The 13,676-nt window shown below is 43.0% G+C and overlaps 2 protein-coding genes across 2 annotated transcripts in view; both read left to right on the top strand.

Moving 5' to 3' along the window:
• The first annotated feature begins 1,370 nt into the window (after window positions 1–1,370).
• On the top strand, window positions 1,371–8,479 carry rnf180a (ring finger protein 180a). Its single transcript, XM_031856679.1, has 5 exons — window positions 1,371–1,535; window positions 5,399–5,581; window positions 5,963–6,200; window positions 7,097–7,222; window positions 8,274–8,479. The coding sequence occupies exons 1-5, from the start codon at window positions 1,371–1,373 to the stop codon at window positions 8,477–8,479; spliced, it is 918 nt and encodes a 305-aa protein (XP_031712539.1).
• Window positions 8,480–11,908: 3,429 nt separating this feature from the next.
• rgs7bpa (regulator of G protein signaling 7 binding protein a) overlaps window positions 11,909–13,676 on the top strand; it is a 7,180-nt gene continuing 5,412 nt past the window's right edge. Inside the window, exons 1-2 of the mRNA XM_031856547.1 lie at window positions 11,909–12,058; window positions 12,986–13,152. Coding sequence (XP_031712407.1) covers window positions 11,909–12,058; window positions 12,986–13,152 — 317 coding nt within the window. The remainder of the gene's footprint in view (window positions 12,059–12,985; window positions 13,153–13,676) is intronic.

The raw sequence follows: 13,676 nt of genomic DNA, 5'->3' as shown, positions 1-13,676 counted from the left end.
CACACACACACACACACACACACACACACACACACACACACACACACTGTTTGTAAACCCCAAAGTGAAAAAAAAGCTGACACCATGGTAGTGGTCGTGAGAAAAAAAAGGTGCCTCTGGTTTTTTCACCTTATTTTTTGTTTATTCAGTGGTTGTATAGCAGTGTGTTTTCTATAGGTCACGGGACAATAGTGAGGCCATGACCAGTGCACCTATTGTGATGGGGCTCACCAGGGGCACTTTGTCTTTGCCAACAGTGTGGAATGTCCCAGCGGGCTAACAGGGGCAGGAGAGGGCAGGCCAGAGGGCTGCAGTGCTCACCTCCTCTAAACTGGAACAGTCCCTCTAGCTCCGAGAAAAAAAGTTACATCCAGAAGAAGAAGGATGCAGAGATAGGACTTGGGGAAAGATGACAGGGGAAAGACCAGGCTGGTTGAAGTTGAATCAGATGCGCTCTGCTGGTGACGGAGGGCCTCGAAAGCGCCGTGATGAGCTCCCATTTGGGACCCTCTAGTGTAAATGTCTCAGGCAGAGTTGGAGGTCGTGGAAGTGAGGATGCCGTTGAAGAAAACGACAACGAGACTTGCACCCAGTGTTTAAAAACAGCGAGACCCAGGCCGAGGAGTGCAGATCCAGCCGGTGAGGGAAGGCCGAGCAGTGTGGAGCAGCTGGTGAGACCTGCCCTGCCAGGGAGGAAGGCACACAGAAAGACCTGCAGCAAGGACAGCAGAGGAAGATGGAGAGAGGGAAACCAAGACAGGGATGAGGAGAGACAACATGTTGAACACGTAGGAAGCAGGGAAAGAGGAAAACAAAGGCAGAGAAAGGCGGAAAGAACTGGCATACATGGAGATGGAGCCCAGGACAGACAGGGAACAGGAAGCACTGAAAGTTTGTCCAGCAGTAATTCTGACATCCCGTTCTACAACACTTTGGAAGTTGGAGAAGGATCAAACAACTTGCAGAGAGGATGCACATGTCCCAGACTTCCAAGTACTGGCTGCACCCAGACCATCACCACCAATTTAAACCTCCAATCCCCTCGGCCAGCAATGAGGTCCATGTCGTCTGCTCTCCCTCAGCCTCCCACCCAAACCAGATCCACACCTCTGTCCCCTCAGAGACTTTCATCCAGAACAGTGGCAGGAAACCTGCACCACCACCCATTTAGTTCATACAGAGTGGCAGATCCGTTCTGGATGGAGGTGAGAACAGGGGCAGCAACTGGACGATCATCACAAAGTCATCAGACACGCATCCCATCTCTCATCAGCTCAGAGCTAGGAGAAGAGGAGGAGGAGGAGGAGGAGGAGGAGGAAGAAGAAGGAGAGGAGGACTTGGATGATGGCGAGGAGGGAGGCAGTGGCGTGATGGAGGTGATCGGTCAAACCATAACCTCAGCAGTGGTGCCGCCCTATGTTCCCTTTGGGGAGAGGAGGATGAGTAAAAGAGAGAAGAACAGGATTAGGTGTCTGAGGAGGAGGCAGAGGAGAAGGGAGAGGTGGAGACAGAGTCAACTGCAGGAGAGCAGACAGGTGAATGACACAATTAACTCAGCATCAATATGTCAATGGCTCCTGAAGTCAACGTTCTTTTACCAAATGTTTGCCAGTTATTTTAGGATTAAAATCAGGCGACTGCTTTATATCATGTGTTGCAAGAAGAGTCACAGAGTTCGGGATTAAATCATTGAATGATTTATTTTTCTCTTCCTGTTTCCCAATCAATACTATGTTAATACAATACAAATAATTTGTTACCTATAAAACCAGTGTTTTATTTCTATGTGGCTAATTATCTACCACTATATGACAGTCACCAAATCAAACATTACTGTCATCATGTGCAGTCTTTCTTTCAGTTTTCATTAGCAGGATACTTGAGAAAACCGTAGGATACTCTTCAGCCGCTCAAGTCTCAAGGCACTTCAGCCTTAAATTACCTAACTGATCCACTTAAAAGTCCATTTACATTTTAGGGTGGAAGGCTAGTGCAAGAAATCAAGTAAGAGTTTGGTGTGTTTGTGTGTGTGGTACAATACAATAGGCAATCAGACTAAAACATTGCTTGTTGGGTCCACTTTTAACTGTACACTTTTTGTGCACTGTGTGTGGCCACACGTGTATTTGTGTGTCTGTGTGTGTTCATTTCAACTAGAGTCTGACTGTCGACAGCCCTATCAGCACTCGGCTCATCTCAAAAGCCATTGTCTATGCGGTTTAAAGTGGGGTTACATCTGAATTAGTTGCATGATGAGGCTTGGCTGGAGAGCCCTTCAAAAACAAGCAGACAAAAGAGCAGATTCAGTTTTGATTGGCTGCTGCAGATCTGCTGTCACGTTGGTGTACTGAAATTATTCTGACTGCTGAATTAGAGAAAGTGGAATAGAATTAGTTGCTTTGAAACACAGAATATCCATTCTCTAATTCAATGCCTCCCTGCTGATGGTGTTGTTTTTGGTTAAGCTATTCCTCTCTCTCTCTCACATTGGGGTTGCGGTGTTAATCTATGCATGATGTAGATACATAATACATGTGCTATCTGGCTCTAGCAGATAGTCTGTTATAATGTGGTCGATTATTTCTGCGGGAGATAACAGATGGCACATGCCATGAGGAAAATGCATGAAATGTTTTTAAATCTTTCCTAATTTGTCCCACAGTTATCAGGAGCCAAATGTTAGAAACTCAAAGTTCTGGCTGAGTCAGTCAGATGAGGAGATTGATGCCGCTTTCTTTTCCGAGAGCGAGTCAGCGTATTTGTCCCAACTTTACCCTTTTATTTAGTGGGAGGAAATTGAATAAGCTTGCTTGGTCATTTGTCATTATCAAGGCTTATTGAGTATGCATGCTCTTTCCTCAGTTTTATCCAACTTTGCACTTGTACAGTTACATTCCTTTTCACATGGGAGCTGATCACTACAAGCACAGCATTTATGCTATGAGTCATAGCCCTAGGGTTTTTAGGATACTTCTCAAGGGCAGCTTAACAATAGTTCTTCTCATTCACCCTCTCATATAATTATTATTTTTTTGGATCCGTTGGTCTCAAAGCCTGATTTATATTGTGGATATGTATTTATATGGATGTGGATTGTAATTTGCATATCCAAGTATGATGCTTTATTTCTTTTCCCCTGCATACATACCAGCATTTCTGGTGGAAATGGTTGTCTTAACTCCCCTGATAGAATCTAATGTAAATATGTCTGAGTACAATGTCCTGCTGTCCTTTTTGCATACAGTATAAAGAAGGGCAAAGGTCAGAGCGGGTGGTCATCCAGTTCCCCACAGGAAGTGGTTTCATCCTTGTGTGATTGAGAAACCATTAGTGCTGGATTGCTGTTACTTGATCCAGCTGCTGCACGGAAGCTGAAATGTGGTTTTAGTTGCTGCCTGTAGTTCTGCAGAGACATTTATTGGTGTAAGTATTACAATACTTTACACAAACCACATTTGTTTCAGGTTAGTGGTGCAGTAGATATCTTCGAAGTTAAGATGGTAAAAAGACGAGGTTTAGGCCTACTCTGTACAAATATATTTAGATTTACGTTTCCTATGATAAAGAATTGTATTTACTTTTTTACACATTTACCAATGCAATCAAGACAAAGGTGCCATGATAACGTGCAAGTTGCCAGAGGGGAGAGCCTCAGTACCCATGATAACTTGGGAGCTGAGCACTGTGTGTTGTCTACTCTGTGTTAATGACACACCTTAGGAAGCAGGACTGGTGCAACACGGAAATCCCTGGAGCTCCCCCTGTGTGAGAAAGCGGTAATTACTCTGTGTATACCGCCCCCTCCCCCTTGCCTTTTTTAAGACACAGGCTTCAGACACCAATCCTCTGGGTCTGACGACATAGGTCTGACATAGGTCTGACATAGGTCTTGAGGGGCCCCAGATACAGTTCTCAGAACAAGTTTTGGTACTCCCTCTGCTATGAGTTGCAGCTGGAATTTGGAAATGCTGAGTGTGGATTTAGGTGCCGATGCACTTGGGAGGGTGGGCAAGTTGACTGCTGAGGAGATGAGAGAGATTAGAGCGGGGGGTGTTAGATGACATGAGCTATATGAAATAAAAGGATGCAAACTAGATTTAAAAAGGTAAACTGAAGACAGGCCATCTGCAGCATAAACTATTTATTTAAATCTTAGAATCCGAATTGTGTCTTATGGAAAAAACTTTACCTGAAGAGATGCAACACCTCTGTTTTCTGAAACGTGAATGGAGTTTGAATTGGGGTCAGCTTCAGGGTTAAATAGCTCTCTTTAGCAAACAGTGTTTATGCTTTACAATATAAGAAGTGAGAAAATGTAGGTAGGTAGACGTTTCACTCTGTTGAGCTCGCACCTGACACCCTCATGTCCTCACACATATTATTATGCTGTGCAGGTGGGTGTCAAAGACATTTACACCCAATCAAATAGGGCGTATTATAGAGTATTTCATACACAATCTCAAGAGGAATGTGAAAGAGGACATTCTCAGTTGAATTTTTTGACAGCTGGTACGATGACATCTTATAGTGATAATGTATGCTCACAATCTAATATGTGGGAGGGGGGCAGATTTCTGAATTGGTGTCGTTCATTCTTTTACTTGATACTTAATCTGCGTGTCTGAGAAGCTCAATCCGTATAGACATGACCCTGTAGAAGTGGGTGATGATTTTAGAGGTAGAAGAAGAGATAAGCATTGCAATAATATTTTGAATATATTCATAAAAGTATTTTATCCATCCATTATATACAGTTTATCCAGGGCCGGGTCTTGGGGATAGCAGGCTTATCAGGATATTTTAGACGTCCCTCCTCCCAGCAACATTTTCCCGCTCTTCTGGGGGAGCCAGAGGCGCTCCCGGGACAGACCAGTTAAATAATCTCTTTTCCGTGCCCTGGGCCAACCGAGCCTGAAAGGGCTCCTTCTTTAGCTTGATGGCCTCCTTGGGCTCTTAGGCCAAGCACCGACGACCCTGACCCCAAATCCTAGCAGCCGCTTCTACAAAGGAGGCATTGAACATGGCCCAATTGGATTCCATGTCCCCAGCCTCCCCCGGGATGCATGAAAAATCATTTCGGAAAGGGGGAGTTGAAGAGGTGGGATAGGGGCCTGAGTCAGACGTTCCCAGTTCACCCACAATACATGTTTTGGTTTACCCGGTCTGTCCAATAGAAAAGCACCACTAAGGTTTAGATAAGGCAGGCCGTTCCCCCCAATCCACCCCGCCCCTCTTGTCCATGTGAGATTTGAAGTCCCCCAGCAGAACTATAGAGTCCCCAGTCTGCGCCGTTTCCTGGATGCCACTCAGAGACTCCAAAAAGGCCAGTTACTCCGAGTTGCTGTTTGTTGCATTAGCACAAAAAAACAGTAAGAGATTTCCTCTCAACGACTCACAGTCTCACAGAGGCAACCTTTTCTTTCTCCGGGGAGAGTTCCAACACAGCTACGCTGAGCTGGGGGCTCGTGAGTATCCCCACACCTGCTTGGGACCTCTCACCTCTGGCAACTTTGGAATAGGCTGGAGTCCCAAGAGGGAAGGGCTCCCCTCCCAGGTCTGGCCCGAGAAGGGGGCCCCCAGGGTCACTGAATCGCTCTAGGTCTGGCTCCTCACCTGGGACCTCTTTGCCTTAAAAAATACCCTTCCAGGAGTTTTTGCCCCTGACAACACAGCTCCCAGGATCACTGGGGCAAACAAACCCCTCCACCACGTTAAGGTGGTGATTCGTTGGAGGGGGTAAAAGTATTTTATTTTATACTTTTTTATACTAAATGTTTATTTTAGCGCTATTCTGATTTTAATCTCATCTAAAACTCACATAAGTCAACTCATACATATATACATTGATTTGCATGAGGAGGAGGTTTAAAAGAAAAGATGCACATGGGGCAAGTACATCTATCGATCTATCCATCTATCCATCTAGCTATCTTATCTCTCTCTGCCTTTCCTCCTCATCCAGAGTTCAACAGGGAACCCATCCAGCAGCAGCAGTAGCGAGGATGATGACGTGAGCGCCGATGAAAAAGAAGGTTACATCTGCGCAGTGTGTTTGGATGTGTACTTCAGTCCTTACATGTGTCAACCCTGCGACCACATCTTCTGTGAACCCTGTCTGAGGACGCTGGCTAAGAACTGCCCCACCAACACCCCCTGCCCCCTCTGCAGAACAATCATCACTCATGTCTTCTTCCAGAAGGGTGAGCTAATGGGCAGAAAGCACTTGCTGTACAATTCACATGATTGAAAAAAAACTCATCACCTCTACTTATGACTCTGCTCAGAAGTCTAGATTGAATAATGTGAGATGGATGGTTTGAAATATGCCAGTAAAATGTGTAGTTTAGAATTTAGTAATCCGTGGCTGCATTATAGAACAGTTAATATATATGCATACATGTATATTTGCAGCTCTATGTGTATTTGTATGTCTGTTGGCTGTTGTACTGATGACATCTAAGCTGCAGATTGTTCAGAAGGCCCAGCTGCAGATACCCCACAGGGAGCAGTGTAGACCTTTAGTTCAGCTCTGACCAGATGAGTCACCCAGAGAACGAGAAGAACAAAATCAAACACGTTCGGAACACTGTCATTTAGAGCTTTCCAATGGAAATAAGAAATAAAATTCTGTGTAAGTGAATAATGCATTGGGCTATGACAAAAGAAGATGTGTAAAATGAAACCCCCAATCATAAACCTTGTGATCACTGCATGCTGATCACATGGGACATAGTGGTGAAGTTCTGTGATTCACTTTGGCCTACTTCTAGATGTATGTAGGAGAAAATGAGGACACTGGGACACTGTTGTGGCCATAACAAGACAGAGTGGCCGTGGTTATGAGCGCTGCAGACAGACTAAGGGCTCTTGTGAGTGATTAGATGACAAGGATGGTAGATTAGATCCTTGTGATGATTACCAAACCCAAGGTGACACAGAAACGGAACAAGGAGAAAATGAGGGAGTCTGCATCTGCTGCTTTTTAGAATGTATCCAATAAATCAAACATAATCCATCCAGGTTATCATGAAGGGGCGGTGTGAATAAGATGTTTATGTTTGATCATATTGACTTGGTCTCTTGGTCTTTCTTACAGAGCTAAACCAAACGGCAAGGACATTCTTCCCAAAAGAATACCTTTCCCGGAAACAGAACTTCCAGAAAGCAAGTTGCGCAAAGTGGCCTCTCCCAAGCTGCCGAAAACTCTTCCGTATCTTTGGAGGCAAGTTTTTAATTACCCTACATAGAAATTCTCTCAGTTCAGGATCAATTGATCAGATTTGGCAAAGTATCAGCAGCAGTAGGACTCGTTTATAACTTAACTGCTGTTCTCTATGTACAATTGCAAGTCTTGACAAGACCTGTGACATAGTAAAGTAAACCTGCTACACAATCATCCTAAAAGTACCTGAAGGCGTCAATGGTACAAACACAACACTTAAACTTTATAGCAGACAGAATGCAAATTTAAGGGGCTGACTTTCCCACACACGCAGGCAATTTCTTATTATACAAAGAATGTTTGGAGAAGAGCTTGAGGGGAAGCAGCATTGCACCATTCCCAAGAGTTATTTGCTTATGTGCAATTACTGATATTGCATAATTGCTAGTAATATAAATACATATAAAAGTATTTAATGTGGAGTCAGCAGTTCAAGAGAAAGACTGCTGGTATTTCAACTCAAACAAATAATAATAAAACAGATTCACCGTCCCTCTCGCTCCCACTACCTTTCTATTTATACATCCATAGCCTTTCTCCTGTCCTGTGCACGAGCATGCATGTTGATTGGCTGGAATGGTGGTGTGTGGCCCGATTTCAGCCAGGGCTGTATAAACACCGGGGTTTTCAGCCCTGTATGAAGCAAATATGACTTAAATACACAAAGGTTGTTTGGTATAAACTGAGCATATCTAAGATACAGAATAACCCACCCATCTAAGAAATGTTTGACTATTTACCCACCAAACTTGATTTTTTTTTGTCTGAAGACAGTCAGATTTTAAAATATGAAAAGCAGAATCACCCTTAAAACCCCAATTTGTTTGTAATCTTAGAAAGTACATTTCATTGAATTCCCCTAATTTCCCTCAATCATTTCTACGTTCTTGATATTTTGATGCATTTTTCCAAAATGAAAACTTGTCACCATTAGAATCTATTGGAAATGGCGTGGATTCAAGTAAGGAAGAAAACTGTTTAAATATTAGATTTTTTTGGGTGGAGTATCACTACCATCAGATGAGATGCCCCATTTGTCACCCAAAAGCAGGCTTCCAGAGGCAGTCCAGTCCCATTGCTAGACGCCAGTTCCCCCACGGAGGAGGCTACCGGCTGGACGATCTGGACTTTGAGGATGTCTCTCGAGGCTGGCATTTTGACATGGACATGGTCATCATCTACATCTACTCAGTCAACTGGGTTATTGGCTTCTTCATTTTCTGCTTCCTTTGCTACCTCTTCTTCCCTTCTTTTTGACAGTCATGGCAACTATGAGTGAATTTTAAGCAGGTGGGATGACGAGGTAGAGGGAAATTACAAGAGTGTACCAGCTTGTTGTCTCGTGTTAATAAATGATTGAAATAGGGAAATATTGTCGGGGGAAGTTTTGGGAATCAATTGCTCTCTGTCTCCACATGTTGCACATGAATTGTGGGTTGAACAACACTTCCTGTTCCTGTATGGAGGGGGGTTAATACATGTATAACATCTCCTATAGGTTGTAGTGATTTACTTCCAAAATAAGTACATAAAGTCTGTTAATGCTTAACATGTTGATTAACACCACAGTCAACTGGATTACTACCAGTCTGGTTGCTTTCAATGACATATGCTACAGATTTCATCATAATGTCCTAAAATTTCCCCAAAATGTCTAATTTAAAAAGATCTGATGGACTGTGGAACGAATTTGCATTACATGTTTTCATTGGGAAATACAAGCATGAGCAGCTCCTCTGGTAATGATTGAGTTATTTTAGTGCTTCTATATACTTTTTCCCAAAACCCAGAACACAACATTTCAGTACTACCACAGGTATTTCATATTTAGTCTAACATAGTCTAATATAGATGATGATAATAATAACTAAAATACATTAGAAACTGAAAAGAATATAACGTAAGTGAGCACTTTTTGGATGGATTTTCATGTTTATGCATCCTCACAAAACTTAATTAAATGAAAGATTTGCTCTTTGGTATGGGTTGAAACCACATGTTTATGGTTTTATGAACCTCTTTGTTCCAATTTACCACCATATACCATATCCTTGCAAAACAATTTAATTGGCACTTTTGTTATACTATACAGTATGTCTTGCTAGATGATTTTAATTTGCTTGGACTTTGTGTTTTTATTCTTTTGTTCCTAAGCACCCCCTTGAGGGAAGGATGTTTGACTAAGTCACTGTATTTTATAGCCAATAAAGTTTACACAGTAACACCTACATCTTTGATTTTAAGTGATTTTCAATTTGGTAATGAAACCATGTGTTTAAGCCAAATAAATGACTTTATACTCGACACATTTAATGTTATTAAATTGAGACACCAAATACTGTATATGTTTGAGCTTTTCCAAAGACCTTCACTTTTAGTTTCCACTTGTATCAGTATAAAGTGGTGTGCTTCGCTCAGTGCACAAACTGTTCTCAGTTCGATATAACTTTAAAAAAACAATCAAGTGGTCTGGCGGGTTGCCAGTTTGAAAGTGAGACAAGTCTAACTAGCACTTAGGACAGAATGCTATACCTCTGTGGTTAGTGGCTAGTACAGTATTGCTAGTGCAGGAAGCAACGTTTCTATGATGAGAAGAAACGTTGCTTATAGCCCCAGCGAAAACATGGAGAAAGACTTTCAGTGGGCAACTCAGGAAGGCATAGCGTTTAATATTGACTGGCAAAGTTATAATGACTCCATTTATTAAAATGGTACACACGTTTTGGAGTAAAAGCCATTTAAGAAGAATTGATTGACTTGTCATCGCTCAGAAACCATGGAGATGGGTTAGGGTGCTATCTCTTCTAAAAGATCCAAATCCAACTCAAACACATGATCACTGCATAATCTTTAACATTTTAATAGACATAAAATTGCACTGTACATTTCCTATGTCGCTCCCCGCTGTATGTGTCTTTCTGTGTTTGTGTGAGTGGAGCTGTGTGTGTCCGTGGGTGTATGTCACTTACATAGATGGATTTTGAAAGTCTTCCTCTGCATTCATAATTAAATAGTAATGCAGGTTTAGAAAGAGCACTCACCATACACTAAAATGGACTCTTAATTTATTCAGAATATCTACACTTTCCTCTTTGTGGTTGTGAAAAGCATGCAAGGGCAAATAGCCACCGCTGAATGCTGGATCCAAGCACGTTTATAGTAGCAAACCAAGAATAGGAATCTTGAAAGAGTATGTTTTTTGTGCTGTAACCAAAGGCAATGAACTATTGATAAATTATACATGTATATATTCATATACACTGTAGCCTGTTTTGTTTCTTTGATGCCACCATTCTCCATTTGTGTGTGTGCATGAAAGAAGCATACTTCCAATTTACATAATACTTTTTGTGGTTATGTATTTGTCAGCCTGACATGGATTGCAAGTATAGACTTTCATTGGTATTGGGAGGGGGGGATTGTGGGCTACCAAGCAACATAGGAGGTCTATTCCAAATATATAATAAAACCCAAATATTAACTAATTCAAAATATACTTATGTCGCTTTGAACTCTAATAAAGTAACACTACACCACCCTGTGTGTCAATAAGCATATTATATTGCTGTAGAGAAGAGACATATATTTAAAAAGAAAATACAATAAAACACACTTTTCGTCCCAAAACAATGGCCCTGCATATCACAAATATGCCACAGATGTGTATTTCAACCGTCGTGTTCAGTGCTAAAGTTTAAATTGACCCACATTTAGTTTCCACTGGTGTATCGAATTATCCTCATTCATTCCTTTTGACTTATGTTCTATTTGGAGGCAAAGTGGCCAGCAGTCTGATGTTCACACGGTTAGGAGCTAATACAGCTCAGGGCGGGGGTTTCACCTGACGGGCCCAATTAGTATTCCCGTCCCTTTGGGTGCGCAGTGTTGCCAGCCACAGAGCCACGTCAGGCCTGTAGCAACTGTTCGTCTTCTAACTGCCTCTCCAAGGTTAGAGATAGGGCCGCCCGACCAGCTGGAAACACTCGAAGGGAACCGACCCTGGGAGCGGATTGAGACCCGCCATAGCAGGGATTAAGTTTTTTCTTCTTTGTAACGTTCAGATTTTCTCCGACACAGAGGCTTAACGTGTCGCCTGTGCGATGTGAAATCCTCAGCGGCGTTGCGTCTCTATAAGGAGGTTGTGCAGCTAAGAAAAAGATCGTTATCGCCCTGTTTTTATCGCTGTTTAATGGAAACGCGCAATCATAAAAAATGGTTGCATTTGGAGAATATCCGTGAACGCGATCGTCTCCTTCCGACATCGGCGCGTCAGAGAAGACACCTCAGCTAGCTGGACTCCGGGTTGGGTGTGAAGTCTTCACTGTGTGCACCGCGCGCTGCTGGATTGAAGGTGACTCGCGCCCCGTCGCAGTCGAGGCAATGCGGAGAGGAGTCGCAGGCGCTCATCCGGTACTTTTTCTGCACTCTAAGGCTCGTCTGAGAACATATTTGCTCCGTCTCCCACATTAGAGGGGGAGGAACGTGAGAGACGGACAGAGCAAAGACAATAATCGGGGTTTCAACCCAGCCAGTAGTTAGCTGAGGTGAATTGGCGGAGGAGAGGAAAAAGGTGAACAGTAAGGTGCAGGGTGGTGAGGTAGGAAGAGAGAAAGTGGTGGAGTTTGGTTGGGAAAATAAGACAGAACCGTTCTGTGTTAGGGCTGTTTTATTAGTGGATGTGTATGCATGAGTTCTGCATCGAATGGGCGCAAAAACCGCCCCAGATCCGCCGGGAACATCTTCCAGATCGGCAAACCTCCGCACCGAGACCTACAGAGGAGGGAGAGCACCGAAAGTACCCGCAAAGCCCAGCGCGCCGTGGCCGACTGCAGAATGGTAGGTTTGCGACACGACGATGCCTGCATGGTGCCTCTCATTAGGACGTTATTAGCGGAACCTTCCTTTGTTCTATAGGACGATCGACTGTCCCGTGCATGCAGGATGCACAGGCGACAGCTGTTAATAGCTGCAAAAAAAAAAGAGTGTAACCCGGTCTGGGAGCCTAAAAATAGATATAAGCATTTGCATTGCTTTTGTCGTCAGCGAAGGCAAACAGATCATCTCGGCGTGCAGAGTGATTGTGATTTGCTTTTGGAGTGTTGGTGATTTGGCCTGATTTCAAAATTGCCCCAATCACAAGATTATCGAGATGTTCGTGATCATGGCACATGTTTTGACAGATGTCGATCATATGTCAACCCTTTCATACATCAGATTTCGCCATGCAGCCTCGCTGAGTGCAGAAGGATGTTATGCAGGAGTTGCACAAAATGAACCAAATATTTGTACACCAACCCCAAGCTCTTCAGTTGTGCAAATTTAACATAATGGTACCTCCGTCAATAAAAGAAAAATCAGGGTTTTTTTCAACATCCACTTTGACTTTGCGGACTATTTTAATGTCAATGCTTCACTTTTTTGCTCAGTCACAAGTTACTCTAAGATATCAATGCACTTTTGTGACCACATATGTGCAAGTTTGCAATTTCTTTCTGAAATACTACCTCTTATTTGTCGTCCGTGTGGGGAGAAAAAGAATAGTGAGTCTGTGTGTAGTACTGCTCAGCATTTCTTCTTGTCTGACACGTTTGCATGTTGACAAGTCAACATGCAGGGATGAATGACATTCTACTGCAATGACCACAACAGGAAGCCATGAGAAAGCAAAAGTTGTTTGCTATATGTGTGCGGTGCTTACTTGACTAAGTCATCTGGGGAATAACTTATGTTTTTGTGTGATTTCATCATCTCTTTGTAACACAGATCGTCCAAGAATTTAATACGCTTGTGGCTCTGTACCGTGAACTGGTCATCTCCATTGGCGAAATTACTGTGGACTGTCCTTCTTTACGGGCCGAAATGCTGAAGACCCGAACTAAAGGCTGCGAAATGGCGAGAGCGGCGCACCACAGTCTGTCCTTGATATCGGGGTGAGTTGGCACCGACACTGTCCATGGTGCTGAAAATAAGTACCTCGTAAAGAGCTGTCCATGGTCCTGATAGTGCGTCAAATGGGGCGCTCTGCAACATTGCTGCGCCTAAAGTTGTTAAGTAATATATATATATATATTTTTTTTTTTTATATACATCTCTGATTTGCATAAGCATCCCCGTTTTAGGCACATGTATATTTAAGCCCGCTCCTCAACACTTCAAAGATATCATCCATGTGTCTGCCTTATTAGTGTTATGGGGGGAAATGTGTTCAACTGAAAAAAAAGCATGATGTCTCTAATTGCTAGTGGGACAGCTTTACCAGGAATCAATCACAACAACATGCGGTAACTGACCGCTTCCCATTAGCTGGGGCCTAAAACGATAATGCACGAAGTGAAACGCTTCCCAGGATGAATATCTGAGATAATAGTATCAATAATGTGAAGCCAATGACTTTTGCATTGCTTTTGCTTTAAATGTATTGTGAGTGTTTGTGTGTGTGTGTGTGTGTGTGTGG

This window comes from Anarrhichthys ocellatus, unplaced genomic scaffold (genome assembly GCF_004355925.1).
Source record: "Anarrhichthys ocellatus isolate YVR2014 unplaced genomic scaffold, GSC_Weel_1.0 scaffold17, whole genome shotgun sequence".
Lineage (NCBI taxonomy): Eukaryota > Metazoa > Chordata > Actinopteri > Perciformes > Anarhichadidae > Anarrhichthys > Anarrhichthys ocellatus.
This window is presented reverse-complemented; position numbering and strand designations above follow the sequence as displayed.

Coding starts and splice junctions, on each gene's coding strand:
- rnf180a (XM_031856679.1), top strand. CDS start 1,371: ATGGAGGTGATCGGTCAAACCATAACCTCAGCAGTGGTGCCGCCCTAT. Junction 6,201..7,096: donor TCATGTCTTCTTCCAGAAGG/GTGAGCTAATGG, acceptor TCTTTCTTACAG/AGCTAAACCAAACGGCAAGG. Junction 7,223..8,273: donor ACTCTTCCGTATCTTTGGAG/GCAAGTTTTTAA, acceptor ACCCAAAAGCAG/GCTTCCAGAGGCAGTCCAGT.